The sequence below is a fragment of the Rhinopithecus bieti genome, unplaced genomic scaffold (assembly GCF_001698545.2).
Source record: "Rhinopithecus bieti isolate Rb0 unplaced genomic scaffold, ASM169854v2 scaffold_6513, whole genome shotgun sequence".
Classification (NCBI taxonomy): Eukaryota; Metazoa; Chordata; class Mammalia; order Primates; family Cercopithecidae; genus Rhinopithecus; species Rhinopithecus bieti.
The window spans coordinates 4,345,567-4,359,010 of record NW_016805931.1 but is presented as its reverse complement, the minus strand read 5'-3'; the positions used below and the strand labels follow the sequence as shown (position 1 = coordinate 4,359,010).

General features: G+C 36.5%; 1 protein-coding gene across 7 annotated transcripts in view; it reads left to right on the top strand.

The window, feature by feature from the left end:
* PDE4D (phosphodiesterase 4D) overlaps positions 1 to 12,598 on the top strand; it is a 640,379-nt gene extending 627,781 nt beyond the window's left edge. For all 7 annotated transcript variants that reach the window (XM_017874238.1, XM_017874239.1, XM_017874236.1 and 4 more), the window contains 4 exons: positions 4,011 to 4,165; positions 5,262 to 5,384; positions 5,888 to 6,070; positions 6,633 to 12,598. In XM_017874238.1, the coding sequence (XP_017729727.1) occupies positions 4,011 to 4,165; positions 5,262 to 5,384; positions 5,888 to 6,070; positions 6,633 to 7,049 (878 nt within the window). In that variant the 3' untranslated portion in view covers positions 7,050 to 12,598. The remainder of the gene's footprint in view (positions 1 to 4,010; positions 4,166 to 5,261; positions 5,385 to 5,887; positions 6,071 to 6,632) is intronic.
* The last annotated feature ends 846 nt before the right edge of the window (positions 12,599 to 13,444 follow it).

The following is a 13,444-nucleotide window of genomic DNA, read 5'->3' as shown; positions in this document are numbered from 1 at the left end:
AGTATTTTCTTATGAATGCATTTATATGTATATATACATATATTAAGCATATATCTTCATTTATACAGCATAAGAGGTATTAACTTTATATTAGTATTTAAGTATTTATTTTATATCATAGTATTTAAGTTATAGGATGTCAGGATAAGAGTAAACATTACTCAAACTTTACTTTCACTTCTGGGGAATGTGTTAGTGTGTTTTTGGTTGTATGCAGGATAGTTATAGCATTTTGGTAGAATTATGACCTTATGGAGATGAAATATGGTTAAAGGAGATGCTTATGGGTACCAGGGTGACAAGGGGCAGAATTTGTAATGGTTAATTTTATGCGTCAGCTTGACTGGGCTAAGGGATGCCCAGATATCTGGTAACATACTGTTTTGGGGTGCCTCTGTGAGAGTGTTCCTGGAAGAGATTAGCATTTGAATTGGTACACTGATTAAAGAAGATTGCCCTTACCATTGTTGGCAGGGATCAGTCAATCCATTGAGGACCTCAAAGAGAAGAACAAAACAAAACATGAGGGGAAGGGCAATTTGCTTTCTCTGAACTGGGACATACATATTCTCCTGCTTCTAACATCAAGGTTCCTGGTTGGTTCACCTTTGCAGATGTGGGACTTCATAATTGCCTGAGCCAATTCCTATAATAAATAAATATGTCTCTCTCACACACACACTCATACATATGTCTATTAATTCTGTTTCTCTGGAGAACCATGATTAACACAGAGGTAGAAAAGACTAGCACAGATGAAGCACATGTTTTCAGTTATGTGGTAGTACCTGCCCACACTTCCCCCCATTTCATTAGAACTCAGAAGAGAGGGACACAAAATAAAAGTGGTCTTCCTGCCTTCAGTAGTAGCATACGTTGAGCATAATTTAATTTATTCTTGATGATCCAGGGTAGTTGTAACAAATGAACACAATTGCTCTATATATAATAAAATGATGACTTTGAGTTTGTAAAGGTATGCGTGGCCTCTCAATAAAAAATAATAAATACTTATAAAGTTGTCTTTATAAGTGTGTGCCAGGCACTGAGTGGATTGTATTGATTTCCTGGTTCATGTTTAGTGTTCACTGCTCAAGTTTTCACCTCTATTTATAAGGTACTACTTGTAATCATAGTCAGTATAAGGTAGTGCTGGCCCCAGCACTTACTGGCTAGGTGATGTTGGCAAACTTACTTACCTTTTCTGAGGTTCATTTTCTTCATTTGTACAGGATTATATGTCTATGTAAATATTTATGTATATAAAAGATGACCCCAAGAGACATTTTCTATCCCCCAGCCTATCCCAAGGACACAAAGACTTGATTCCCACCTATATGGCTCCATGTGATCCATGAATGGAATATAGCCATAAAATGTCACAAACCATAGTATCTTCCTAAAAGAGTTATGAGGATTAAATGAGAGGATTCAGATAAACCATTTAACACAATGACACCTAAATCCTCTAAATGTTGTGCCTTACTGTATTCCTGTTTGTACTTTGTAAGTTTGAAATAATTGAAGTGCCTAGGGGAAGCCAGATAACCAAACATATTAAATTAATAACCTTTAATATTTTGTAGGGGCTTAAGTCTCTAAGTAGGCCGGGAGGGTTTGGGGAGGAAACAATTAAAAGATTTGTAGAGATAAAGACAAAAAAGGTAGAATGTGATACATGCTAAATGGGTGATACAAAGCAGTATAGGAGTTTACAGGAGAAAGTGGGCAGTTTTGTCTGGTAATTAAGAAAGACTTGATGGAAGAGGTGACTTACTTATATTGGGCTTGAAGATGAAAGGGTTTCAACAAAAATGTTATATAAGCTAACGTCTTTGCCCCTCTGTGCTGTGTGCATTGTACCAAAAGATGACAGCAATTTTCTGGTCATTCCTGAATCTTCAAGGACTCTACTTACAAGTAACGGATTAGTGTCTTTGGTGAAAATCTGCTGAAGAGCTGCAGAATCCTACCTCCCAATTTAAATGTGACCATATGCCTTCAGTCCTAAAGAAGAGTAGAAGTTAAATAACTTCCTTGAGATTCAGTTTTTTAAATGCTAACATTTGTTCATTTAAAAATCAATAGTCACCACCACTTTCCTGTAACAGCATCTGAGATGGAAGAGGCTGTGGAGGCCTGCCAGTCCACTAAGGCATCCTTTCCTGGCTTTTCTGGCCAATCTGAACTCTTAAGTGTTAGGCCCTAGTTATATCCAGTGGAACTCAGACTCTTTGTTGCAACTTCCATACAACAGATCACCCTTTTCCTTGAAGGAACAGCTCATCATCATCATCTTCTGCAGGGTCAATAGTCTTAATTTCCTTCACCTTCAGCTTCATATAAGCCAATTAGGGTTTTTGTAAGGGTAAGTCAATTCTGTTAACACCCCTTGTCTACATGCATATTTCCTCCCTTAAACGAATTCTAATAACTATTCAGTATCTAATAATTATGATTTCCTTTCAATATATGTTTATTTGATTCTACTGCAGAAATACAATAATATGTGCTAAGATCCTATAGAGTTTTAAAATTTTCTTTTCTATATTCTTACCTGTCTGTAGATGAAGGTTCATAAAGGCATTTGTAGACACTGTAAAAGTTAACCAGAAACTGCCTTTTAAAAAATAAACACTATTGTTTTATCTAAAGAAAACAAAAAATAATGTACAAACTACTCCCTACTAAACAGCTCTGTTCCTGTAGTTTGGGAGCAGAAATTTAAGTGTGCAAATGTGTATTTCTATAGTTCCAATAAAATAATATAATTTCCCAGTTGAAAATGTCTTAAGCCTCTCCTCTCCTTCCTAGCTCCATTAAAAGAGCCATTGAATAGTATTGGGTATTTCTTAGAAAAGGATACATATTTCCAAATATATTTTCTATGCATTCATTAGAAAAAAGATCAAATACATGTGCTTTTAGGCTTTTTCTTTTCTTTTCTTTTGAAACAGAGTCTTGCTCTGTTGCCTAGCTTGGAGTACAGTGGCACAATATAATGGCTCACTGCAGCCTTGAACTCCTGGGCTCAAGCAATCCTCCTACCTCAGCATCCCAAGTAGCTGGGACTACTGGCACACAGCACCATCCGCAAATAATGTTTTATTATTTGTCGAGATGAGGTATACCCTATGTTGACCAGGCTGGTCTTGAACTCCTGGGCTTAACCAATCTTCCTGCCTCGGGTTTGCTTTTAGTCTTTGCAGTGAATAGAAAGAGAATAAAGCATCAAAAGTTTTTAAATGATTATCTTGTAGATCTGGGTCTGCTATTTACAAGAAGTAGGAGAGAGGCAGAATCTCTCCCTGCCTAAAATTCACAGGTCCAGGGTAGTAGGGAGAGAGTGCCAGAATCTTCACCAGAGGGTATACAGACAGCCAAACACAACATCTCTGTGTGACGCTATGAGCAAGCAGGCAGGAAGAGCAATATCCCTGTACAGTATACAATGACTGCCACGATACTTGGAAAAGAAAATGGAAAACGATGAATAAAGCTTAGACTTTCAGAGCTATACATGAGCAAATGAGCAAATCTAAACTTGTTCATATGATTGTTCTTGTACCCTCTTTGAGTACAAACAATCCTGTATCACATGATCCTCACTTTATATATTGCAGCATAGATAATTCAGTTATCAGGAATGCAAAACCTTATTCTTTGGATGTGTTATAGATACTAAGAAGAATGTCATATTCTACTGAGCTCATGGTAACTCTAGAAGAGAAGTTAAAGATCCAATTCTTTCACATTAGAGGAAGCTGAGCCCTACAGAGTGAAATGGCCTGCCACATGTTAGTAGCATTAGAATTCACTCCCCAAGATTCATTCCAGTGTTGTTCCTGCTCTTATGTTATCCGATTTATTCTCTCCTGGATATTGTCATGTAATGATAAGGGCAACAGAGAAGTTTAGGGGAAATTACATTCTAAACCCAGAATTCAAAGAATCAGATAAACTTCTCACAAACAGCTTTGCTCATCTTTGGCCTTTTGTCTTTTTTTCAGATTCTGAACTTGCCTTGATGTACAACGATTCCTCGGTCTTAGAGAACCATCATTTGGCTGTGGGCTTTAAATTGCTTCAGGAAGAAAACTGTGACATTTTCCAGAATTTGACCAAAAAACAAAGACAATCTTTAAGGAAAATGGTCATTGACATTGTAAGTAGCTGATAAAAGCAAAAAAAAAAAAAAAAAAAAAAAAAAAAAAAAGAGAACTGTGATGCAAGTTTGTTTTTTTTTCTTATTATTATTATACTTTAAGTTCTAGGGTACATGTGCATAACGTGCAGGTTTGTTACATATGTATACTTGTGCCATGTTGGTGTGCTGCACCCATCAACTCATCAGCACCCATCAATTCATCATTTATATCAGGTATAACTCCCAATGCAATCCCTCCCCCCTCCGGCAAGTTGTTTATAATTTAGACATAAGAACAAGATCAAGATGAGTATTAGGTAAAAGGAACTGCATTTCAAAACATATTATGGCCCTTTATATTATAGAAGCTGCCCATGATGCTGGCTGTGATGTTCTGTAATAGGTTTTCTACTTCTAGCAGTTTGGACTTGAGAATAATGTCAGCTCACCCTCATCATTTATTTTCTGGGCCCCTCCAGTCCGGTGGCAGGCAGAGAAAGATGACTAACAAAAGCAGATTGTGTGGGCCACAGCTCAAATGGATTTTTTTTCCACCTTTTCTCATTAGTAGACAGTGCCATTTAGAACATCCATGACTTTACTCTTTTTTCTATGCATCTTATTCAGTGATTATGAGACATAGGAAAATCTCTAGCTTTCAAAAACCTACTCTGTTAAATTTTGTACATACAAAGGCAAGAATGATCTGTCTTTTAAAAGAAAATTAACCAGAATATTTTGTTTCTGAAGCAGTCTTTAAGCAACCTTGAATCAGTTCATCATAGTCTAGTAACTACTTTCCGGTCCAAGGAATGGAAAAAACTTGAAAACGTGTGATGATGTCTTATCCATGGAGATGTCATCCCATTTTTGACCATGAAAGTGGTTGTCAGTACCTAGCATTTCTGCATATTACACACATTTATCTGGGCTTTGGGAAAACTTGATAGCAAAGGGGAAAGGACTCTGCCCCCAAGAAGGAGTAAGGAATTTCCACTGTCATTAAAAGGCATAGCGTTGTTCTGTTCCTTTTTCATTCTCATATTCTGCATAATATTTTCATGTGTAAATTTTCTCTGAACTGTACTCAATAATATACCCTTTGTATTTTAAGGTACTTGCAACAGATATGTCAAAACACATGAATCTACTAGCTGATTTGAAGACTATGGTTGAAACTAAGAAAGTGACAAGCTCTGGAGTTCTTCTTCTTGATAATTATTCTGATAGGATTCAGGTAAAGCCTTAATAGAGTTTGCTCTGTGTGTGTGTATGTGTGTGTGTGTGTGCACATATGCACATGACTGTGTGTTCAGCTTTGATAAGATGTATTTCTTCTTTCTCCCACCTTATACTTTCAGCAATTATAGGCAGGATTTTTATCCAAATTTTTATTCCTAAGAATTAACCAGGAAAAATTCTACTGGTCTTTTCATTTGCATCTACATTAATTTAAAAAACTAACACTCCACAGAACCAGCCAATTAAGCAGCTCTCAATCTAGTCAACCATGCACATAAACAGTTTCTCTTATGCTATTTAGATGCAGTAGAAGTGGCATAATTTGGAACTATTAATACAAGTGTGAACCATACATAGACACATCATGGTTGAGCTGTTTGGAATAAATCTTACACCATGTGTATTTTTAAGTGTCACAGTCATCCAATGTGAATTTCTAGATTTTTTTTTTTTTGAAAAGGAACAGGAGTGAATAGAGAATGCATCCATCTATTTTAGGTTCTTCAGAATATGGTGCATTGTGCAGATCTGAGCAACCCGACAAAGCCTCTCCAACTGTACCGCCAGTGGACGGACCGGATAATGGAGGAGTTCTTCCGCCAAGGAGACCGAGAGAGGGAACGTGGCATGGAGATAAGCCCCATGTGTGACAAGCACAATGCTTCCGTGGAAAAATCACAGGTAATGCATGAAGTGTACAGTTTTCAGAGAGAACAGAGCTACCGCTTTAGCATTTGGTTACTTTGTATTACATATGATAGTATTTTACTGGATTTTTAAAATTACTTTGTTTTTGACAAGCTCAATTTCACCTTATTTATGATTCAAAAAATTTCATTCTTATGACTTACATTCATATAGTCATATAGATATTCTAAGAAGATATTCGTTTATTATGACTATATTCATTTAATATATTCACATACATAGAGCATATGGCATTATTACAGTTATCTGGATTCACCTACAAATTGGTGATTCTAAAATAAGCCCTACCATGTCAACAACTGGAAAATTTTTTATGCTGTGAACATGCTCTTTAACCAAGGGTTCTAGAAGCTAATTTTGACCAGCTAGTAACAATACTTTGTATGGTCTGTTGTCGAAAATAGTGATAATTTTACCAAACTAAATTTAATAGTCTTCTGTTCAGTATTTTATTTGTGGGCCATGATCTAGTTAAGCTTTTCCACTGTTTCTTAGTCCCAAGTCCTTTACTCATAGTGGATTTTTTCTTAACTAGGTGGGCTTCATAGACTATATTGCTCATCCCCTCTGGGAGACATGGGCAGACCTCGTCCACCCTGACGCCCAGGACATTTTGGACACTTTGGAGGACAATCGTGAATGGTACCAGAGCACAATCCCTCAAAGCCCCTCTCCTGCACCTGATGACCCAGAAGAGGGCCGGCAGGGTCAAACTGAGAAATTCCAGTTTGAACTAACTTTAGAGGAAGATGGTGAGTCAGACACAGAAAAGGACAGTGGCAGTCAAGTGGAAGAAGACACTAGTTGCAGTGACTCCAAGACTCTTTGTACTCAAGACTCAGAGTCTACTGAAATTCCCCTCGATGAACAGGTTGAAGAGGAGGCAGTAGGGGAAGAAGAGGAAAGCCAGCCTGAAGCCTGTGTCATAGATGATCGTTCTCCTGACACGTAACAGTGCAAAAACTTTCATGCCTTTTTTTTTTTTTAGCAGAAAAATTGTTTCCAAAGTGCATGTCACATGCCACAACCACGGTCACACCTCACTGTCATCTGCCAGGACGTTTATTGAACAAAACTGACCTTGACTACTCAGTCCGGCGCTCAGGAATATCGTAACCAGTTTTTTCACCTCCATGTCATCAGAGCAAGGTGGACATCTTCATGAACAGCGTTTTTAACAAGATTTCAGCTTGGTAGAGCTGACAAGGCAGATAAAATCTACTCCAAATTGTTTTCAAGAGAGTGTGGCTCATCAGGCGGCCCAAAAGTTGATTGGACTTGGGGTTTCTATTCTTTTTATTTGTTTGCAATATTTTCAGAAGAAAAGCATTGCACAGAGTAAACTTAATGGACGAAGCAACAAATATGTCAAGAACAGGACATAGCACGTATCTGTTACCAGTAGGGGGAGGATGAGCCACAGAAATTGCATAATTTTCTAATTTCAAGTCTTCCTGATACATGACTGAATAGTGTGGTTCAGTGAGCTGCACTGACCTCTACATTTTGTATGATATGTAAAACAGATTTTTTGTAGAGCTTACTTTTATTATTAAATGTATTGAGGTATTATATTTAAAAAACTATGTTCAGAACTTCATCTGCCACTGGTTATTTTTTTCTAAAGAGTAACTTGCAAGTTTTCAGTACAAATCTGTGCTACACTGGATAAAAATCTAATTTACAAATTTTACTTGCACCTTATAGTTCATAGCAATTAACTGATTTTTAGTGATTCATTGTTTTATATACCAATGACTTCCATATTTTAAAACAGAAAACAACTTTATGTTGCAGGAAACCCTTTTTGTAAGTAAGTCTTTATTATTTACTTTGCATTTTGTTTCACTCTTTCCAGATAAGAGTTGCTCTTCACCAGTGTTTTTCTTCAGTGTGCAAAGTGACTAATTGTTCTATAATACTTTAATGTGTGTTATATCAAATATGTCTTAAGCTTCATGCGAATTCAGTCATCAGTTGGTGTTGTCTGAAGCAAGTGGGAGATATATAAATACCCAGTAGCTAAACTGGTCAGTCTTTTTGAGATGTTTTCCTACTTAGTATCTCCTAATAACGTTTTGCTGTGTCAATAGACATGCATTTCACAAGTGCATATCTTTCTAATAATCTGCACATTTCATGCTCATTTTATTGTTTTACAGCCAGTTAGAGTAAGAAAAGGTTTTCCCCTCGTGCTGCTTTATAATTTAGTGTGTGTTTGAACCTCTGCCCATGTTTGCTAGATGAGGTCTTGTCAAATATATCACTACCATTGTCACCAGTGAAAAGAAACAGGTAGTCAAGTTAGGGTTAACATTCATTTCAACTATGAGGTTGTATATCATGACTAGATTTTACTCTTGGTTTACAGAGAAAAGTTAAACAGCTCACTAGGCAGTTTTTAAGAATATTAACAACATATTAACAAACACCAGTACAACAACTAATCCTCTTTGGTTTTAATGATTTCACTATGGGATTAAGAACTATATCAGGAACATACCTGAGAAATGGTTTTAAGTATAGCAACTACTCTTCCTTAATGGACAACCACATAACATGCAGGAATTGCTTTATCACTTATCCTCGATCCATAAGTATATCTTGCAGAGGGGAACTACTTCTTGAAACACATGGAGGGAAAGAAGATGATGTCACTGGCACCAGAGGGTTAGTACTGTGATGCATCCTAAAATATTAGATTGGTAAAAATTCTGCTTAAATAAAAAATTAGAGATTACTCTTGGCTGATTTCAGCACCAGGAACTGTATTACAGTTTTAGAGATTAATTCCCAGTGTTTACCTGATTATAGCAGTTGGCATCATGGGGCATTTAATTCTGACTTTATTCCTATGTCAGTCTTTGTAATAAAGTCTTTACCTTCTCTATGAAGACTTTAAAGTCCAAATAATCGTTTTTCACGTTGATATTCAAGAATTGAGATAGAGGCCAAAGTGGGTATCTGGCAAGTGGAAAATCAAACATTTAAGAAGAATTACAACCCTGAAAAGCATTTATATTTAGAACTTCTCAAGGAGCCTTCCAGGGACTAGAAACTAAGTCATCAGCCAGGGAAATGACTCAAGCTGAAGACAGGCCCCATTTCAGTCCCCTGAGATCTGGCTGATGCTTAGATCCTTTGAAATAAAAATTATGTCTTTATTACTCTGATCTTTTACATAAGGCAGAATAGGAATCAACTAGTTAATTGCAAGATTTCTACTCTCTTTCCTCTGTAAAGAACAGATGGTAATATTTCAAATAAAGACATATATTTGACCAAGTAGTTTCACAAAAACATTTGGGAACTTGTTTCCTTTTAATTTTATTTGTCCCCGAGTGAGGTCTAGAAAGAAAGGCAAAGAGTCTAGAATTTATTCTTCTTTCCAAAACATTCTCATTCCTGTCCTCCCTACACTTAGTATTTCCCCCACAGAGTGCCTAGAATTTTAATAATGAATAAAAGAAAAAGCAGCAATATGTCACTTAACAAATCCAGAACTGAAAGGGTAAAGGGTTTATAACTGCACTAATAAAGAGAGGCTCTTTTTTCTTTTTTTTTTTCCAGTTTGTTGTTTTTTAATGGTACCATGTTGTAAAGATACCCACTAACAGACAATCAAATTGCAGAAAAGGCTCAATATCCAAGAGACAGGGACTAATGCACTGTACAATCTGTTTACCCTTGCCCTTCTCTCTCGCCAAAGTGTGCTTCAGAAATACACACTGCTTTAAAAAAGAATATCCTTTTACAAGTGGCTTTACATTTCCTAAAATGCCATAAGAAAATGCAATATCTGGGTACTGTATGGGGAAAAATATGTCCAAGTTTGTGTAAAACCAGTGCATTTCAGCTTGCAAGTTACTGAACACAATAATGCTGTTTTAATTTTGTCTTCTTTTATATCAGTTAAAATTCACAATAATGTAGATAGAACAAATTATAGACAAGGAAAGAAAAAACTTGAATGAAATGGATTTTACAGAAAGCTTTATGATAATTTTTGAATGCATTATTTATTTTTTGTGCCATGCATTTTTTTCTCACCAAATGACCTTACCTGTAATACAGTCTTGTTTGTCTGTTTACAACCATGTATTTATTGCAATGTACATACTGTAATGTTAATTGTAAATTATCAGTTCTTATTAAAACATCATCCCATGATGGGATGGTGTTGATATATTTGGAAACTCTTGGTGAGAGAATGAATGGTGTGTATACATACTCTGTACATTTTTCTTTTCTCCTGTAGTATAGTCTTGTCACCTTAGAGCTTGTTTATGGAAGATTCAAGAAAACTATAAAGTACTTAAAGATATATAAATTTTAAAAACCATAGCTGCAGGTCTTTGGTCCCAGGGCTGTGCCTTAACTTTAATCAATATTTTCTTCTGTTTTGCTGCATTTGAAAGGTAACAGTGGAGCTAGGGCTGGGCATTTTATATCCAGGCTTTTAATTGATTAAATTCTGCCAATAGGTAGATTTTACAAAACCACAGACAACCTCTGAAAGATTCTGAGACCCTTTTGAGACAAACTCTTAAGTACTTCTTGCCAAGGAGCAGCACTGCATGTGTGATGATTGTTTGCCATCTGTTGATCAGGAGCTACTTCAGCTACTTGTATTTGATTATTTCCTTTTTTTTTTAAACTCGGAAACACAACTGGGGAAATACATTCTTTCCCAGTGATTATAAACAATCTTTTTTTAAAAGTCTTTTAGCTTCTAGAGCTCATAGGAAAATGAACTTGATTTGAAATTGGAGCCGGAGTTTACTCATGTTGGTTATCTATTCATCAGCTTCCTGTCATGTTAAGAGAATATATTAAAGAGAAAATATCATTTTTTAATCCTAAAATTTTTCTTCCACTAAGATAAACCAAATGTCCTTACATACATGTAAACCCATCTATTTAAACACAAAGTTGTGTCTGATGTCAGTTTACATAGCAGAAAGCATTCACCATCCTCTAAGGTTTGTTTCTGCAAAACTTTCATTGCTTTAGAATTTTAAAATTTAACCTTGTACAATGGCCAGCCCCTAAAGCAGGAAACATTTATAATGGATAATATGGAAATATCCTCCCACTACTTGCCCAGCCCTTGAATCACGTGGCTTTTCAGTGAAAGGAAAGATTCTTTTCTGGGAAAATGAGCCTCTTATTTTATTTTATTTTTTGACACAAACTGTAGATTTTAGCAGCCCTGGCCCAAAGGAATTTGATTACTTTTGTTTTAAACAGTACAAAGGGGACACTATAATTACAAAAACATCCTTAACTGATTTGAGTTGTTTTTATTTCTTTGGATATGTTTTCAGAGTGGTAAATTGTGTGTGAGAATTACAAATGATTCTTTTAGTGGTTTCTTAGCCTCTCTTACAGCCCACGGGGATAGTACTGTACATCAATACCTTCATATGAAATTTTTATATGCAATGAAAATAAAAGCATGGGTTGATTCTGCCTATTTATGACTCAATATTTTACAAATAAAAGATTATTCATTTTATAGTTCAATCAGCACGTTTCTTAGGATACTGAACGTGGTTAAAATGAAAGGAGAATAGTGACGTCGTAAGTTAGTACTGATATTCATAACCAAATGAAGCCAACTTATTTTGCTACATTAAAATTACCAAAATTACTTAGATGGCCTATAAAATTAAGCACGGTATTTTCTAAGCAAGCTTTGGAAGGGGCCTTCCATACTTAATTGAATATTCTGGGATACTGAAAATTATTCAGACACTTGACAATTATTTGTCGGTTACCTACTCTGCAAACTACAAAGTTTTCAGGACTCAACAATAAGTTAATGAGACACTGTATTTGCTTTCATGGAGCTTACAGTCTGGAGGGGACAAAGGCATTAAACAATTCAATACTCATATAATTATATACATGATCAGTAAAATGAAGGAGCTCAGTGGGGTGAATAAGCAGGAATCTGAACTTGATCTATTCCGGAGGGCCAGGGAAGGCTTCCTTGAGGCCTTCAGAAAGTGATTTGCATCTGAGTTCTGAAGGATTTTAAGAGGTAACTACGGGAAAAGTTGATAGGAAGAGGAAGGGCATCCAGACAGGAAACATTTGCAAAGATCTTGAGGCATAAATGAGCCTGAGACATCCGGAGAAATTGAGGAAAAGTGAGAGAGTAGGTAGGGCCTGGAGCCGCAGAGCCATTGCTAACCATCCTGTGTGAGAGCTCCCCCATTCTGTAGCTTTATTCTCATAACCCTGCTCCATTTTCTTTATAACACTTCTCACAGATTTATATATGCAGCTGTTTTTGTTGTCTGTCTCTCCCACCAGACCACAGCTCTGTGAGAGCAAGGTCTTTGCTTACCAATGTATCACTAGCACTTAAAACTATGCCTGGTTCACAGTAGGTTCTTAGTATGTGTTGAATATAGCCACCAAATTGATACTGGATATAATTCAATCTGATAAGATATTTTGAGATATTAAAGAGTTTTTAACTTGATACCATAAGAACTTTGTTTGTTTTTTGTTTTTGAGCTTACTAAGATCCTGGATAAAGGGTTTAGAGTTTCCTATCTCTTTGCTAACTAAAAACTCTGTTTGCTTATTCCTCACAAATTCTACTTTTCTCTAAATGACAAAACAATCCATTTGTCATGCTAATGAGAGCAAAGAAATCAGCAGAAAATTTAATCCCCTGATAATCTCCAAACCATGCCAGCAGAATAAGGGTAATTAAACAGAGTATCTGTGCTTAGCCTCTCCACCATTTCTCCTGCCACAACAGTCCTGATAGCCCAAAGCTGCCAAATTTGTGCCTTCCTGGGAATAACTTAAAATCAAGCTCCCTTCCCCAAAGTCATGAATGACCCCAAAGTGAGACTATGGAACTAAGGAAGCAACTCCTTCTTTTCCTGACTTGCCACACTTGCTGATTTAGGCTAATTTGGGTACTGTTGGGCCTGAACTCACATTAAAATCACTGACCTGGAAACCTTTCCTCAGGACACGGCTTTGGACCCACAACAGCAACATTCCACCAAAAAACAAACCAAAACCGAAAACGTTCCCTGTTGCTAGAGTACCACCAACCCTCCAAGGCGAGGACAACCTTGTGTCAGTGGAATCATAGCTGGGTTTTCTCATCCTTCTGATTTGGGTACTGCATCCCACTCGGCTACTCCGACAGCTCCAAATACTCAAGATCAAACTCAGTGCTATGGGTATAAATATTGAATTTGTGCACCCAGGAAATACTACTTTCTTTATTTCCTTTAAAACAATCTGGACTCAGGGCTCCAGCCAGTCACACACTATTGGGAATTTCCATCTGACATTAGTGGCACAGCTCCTCTC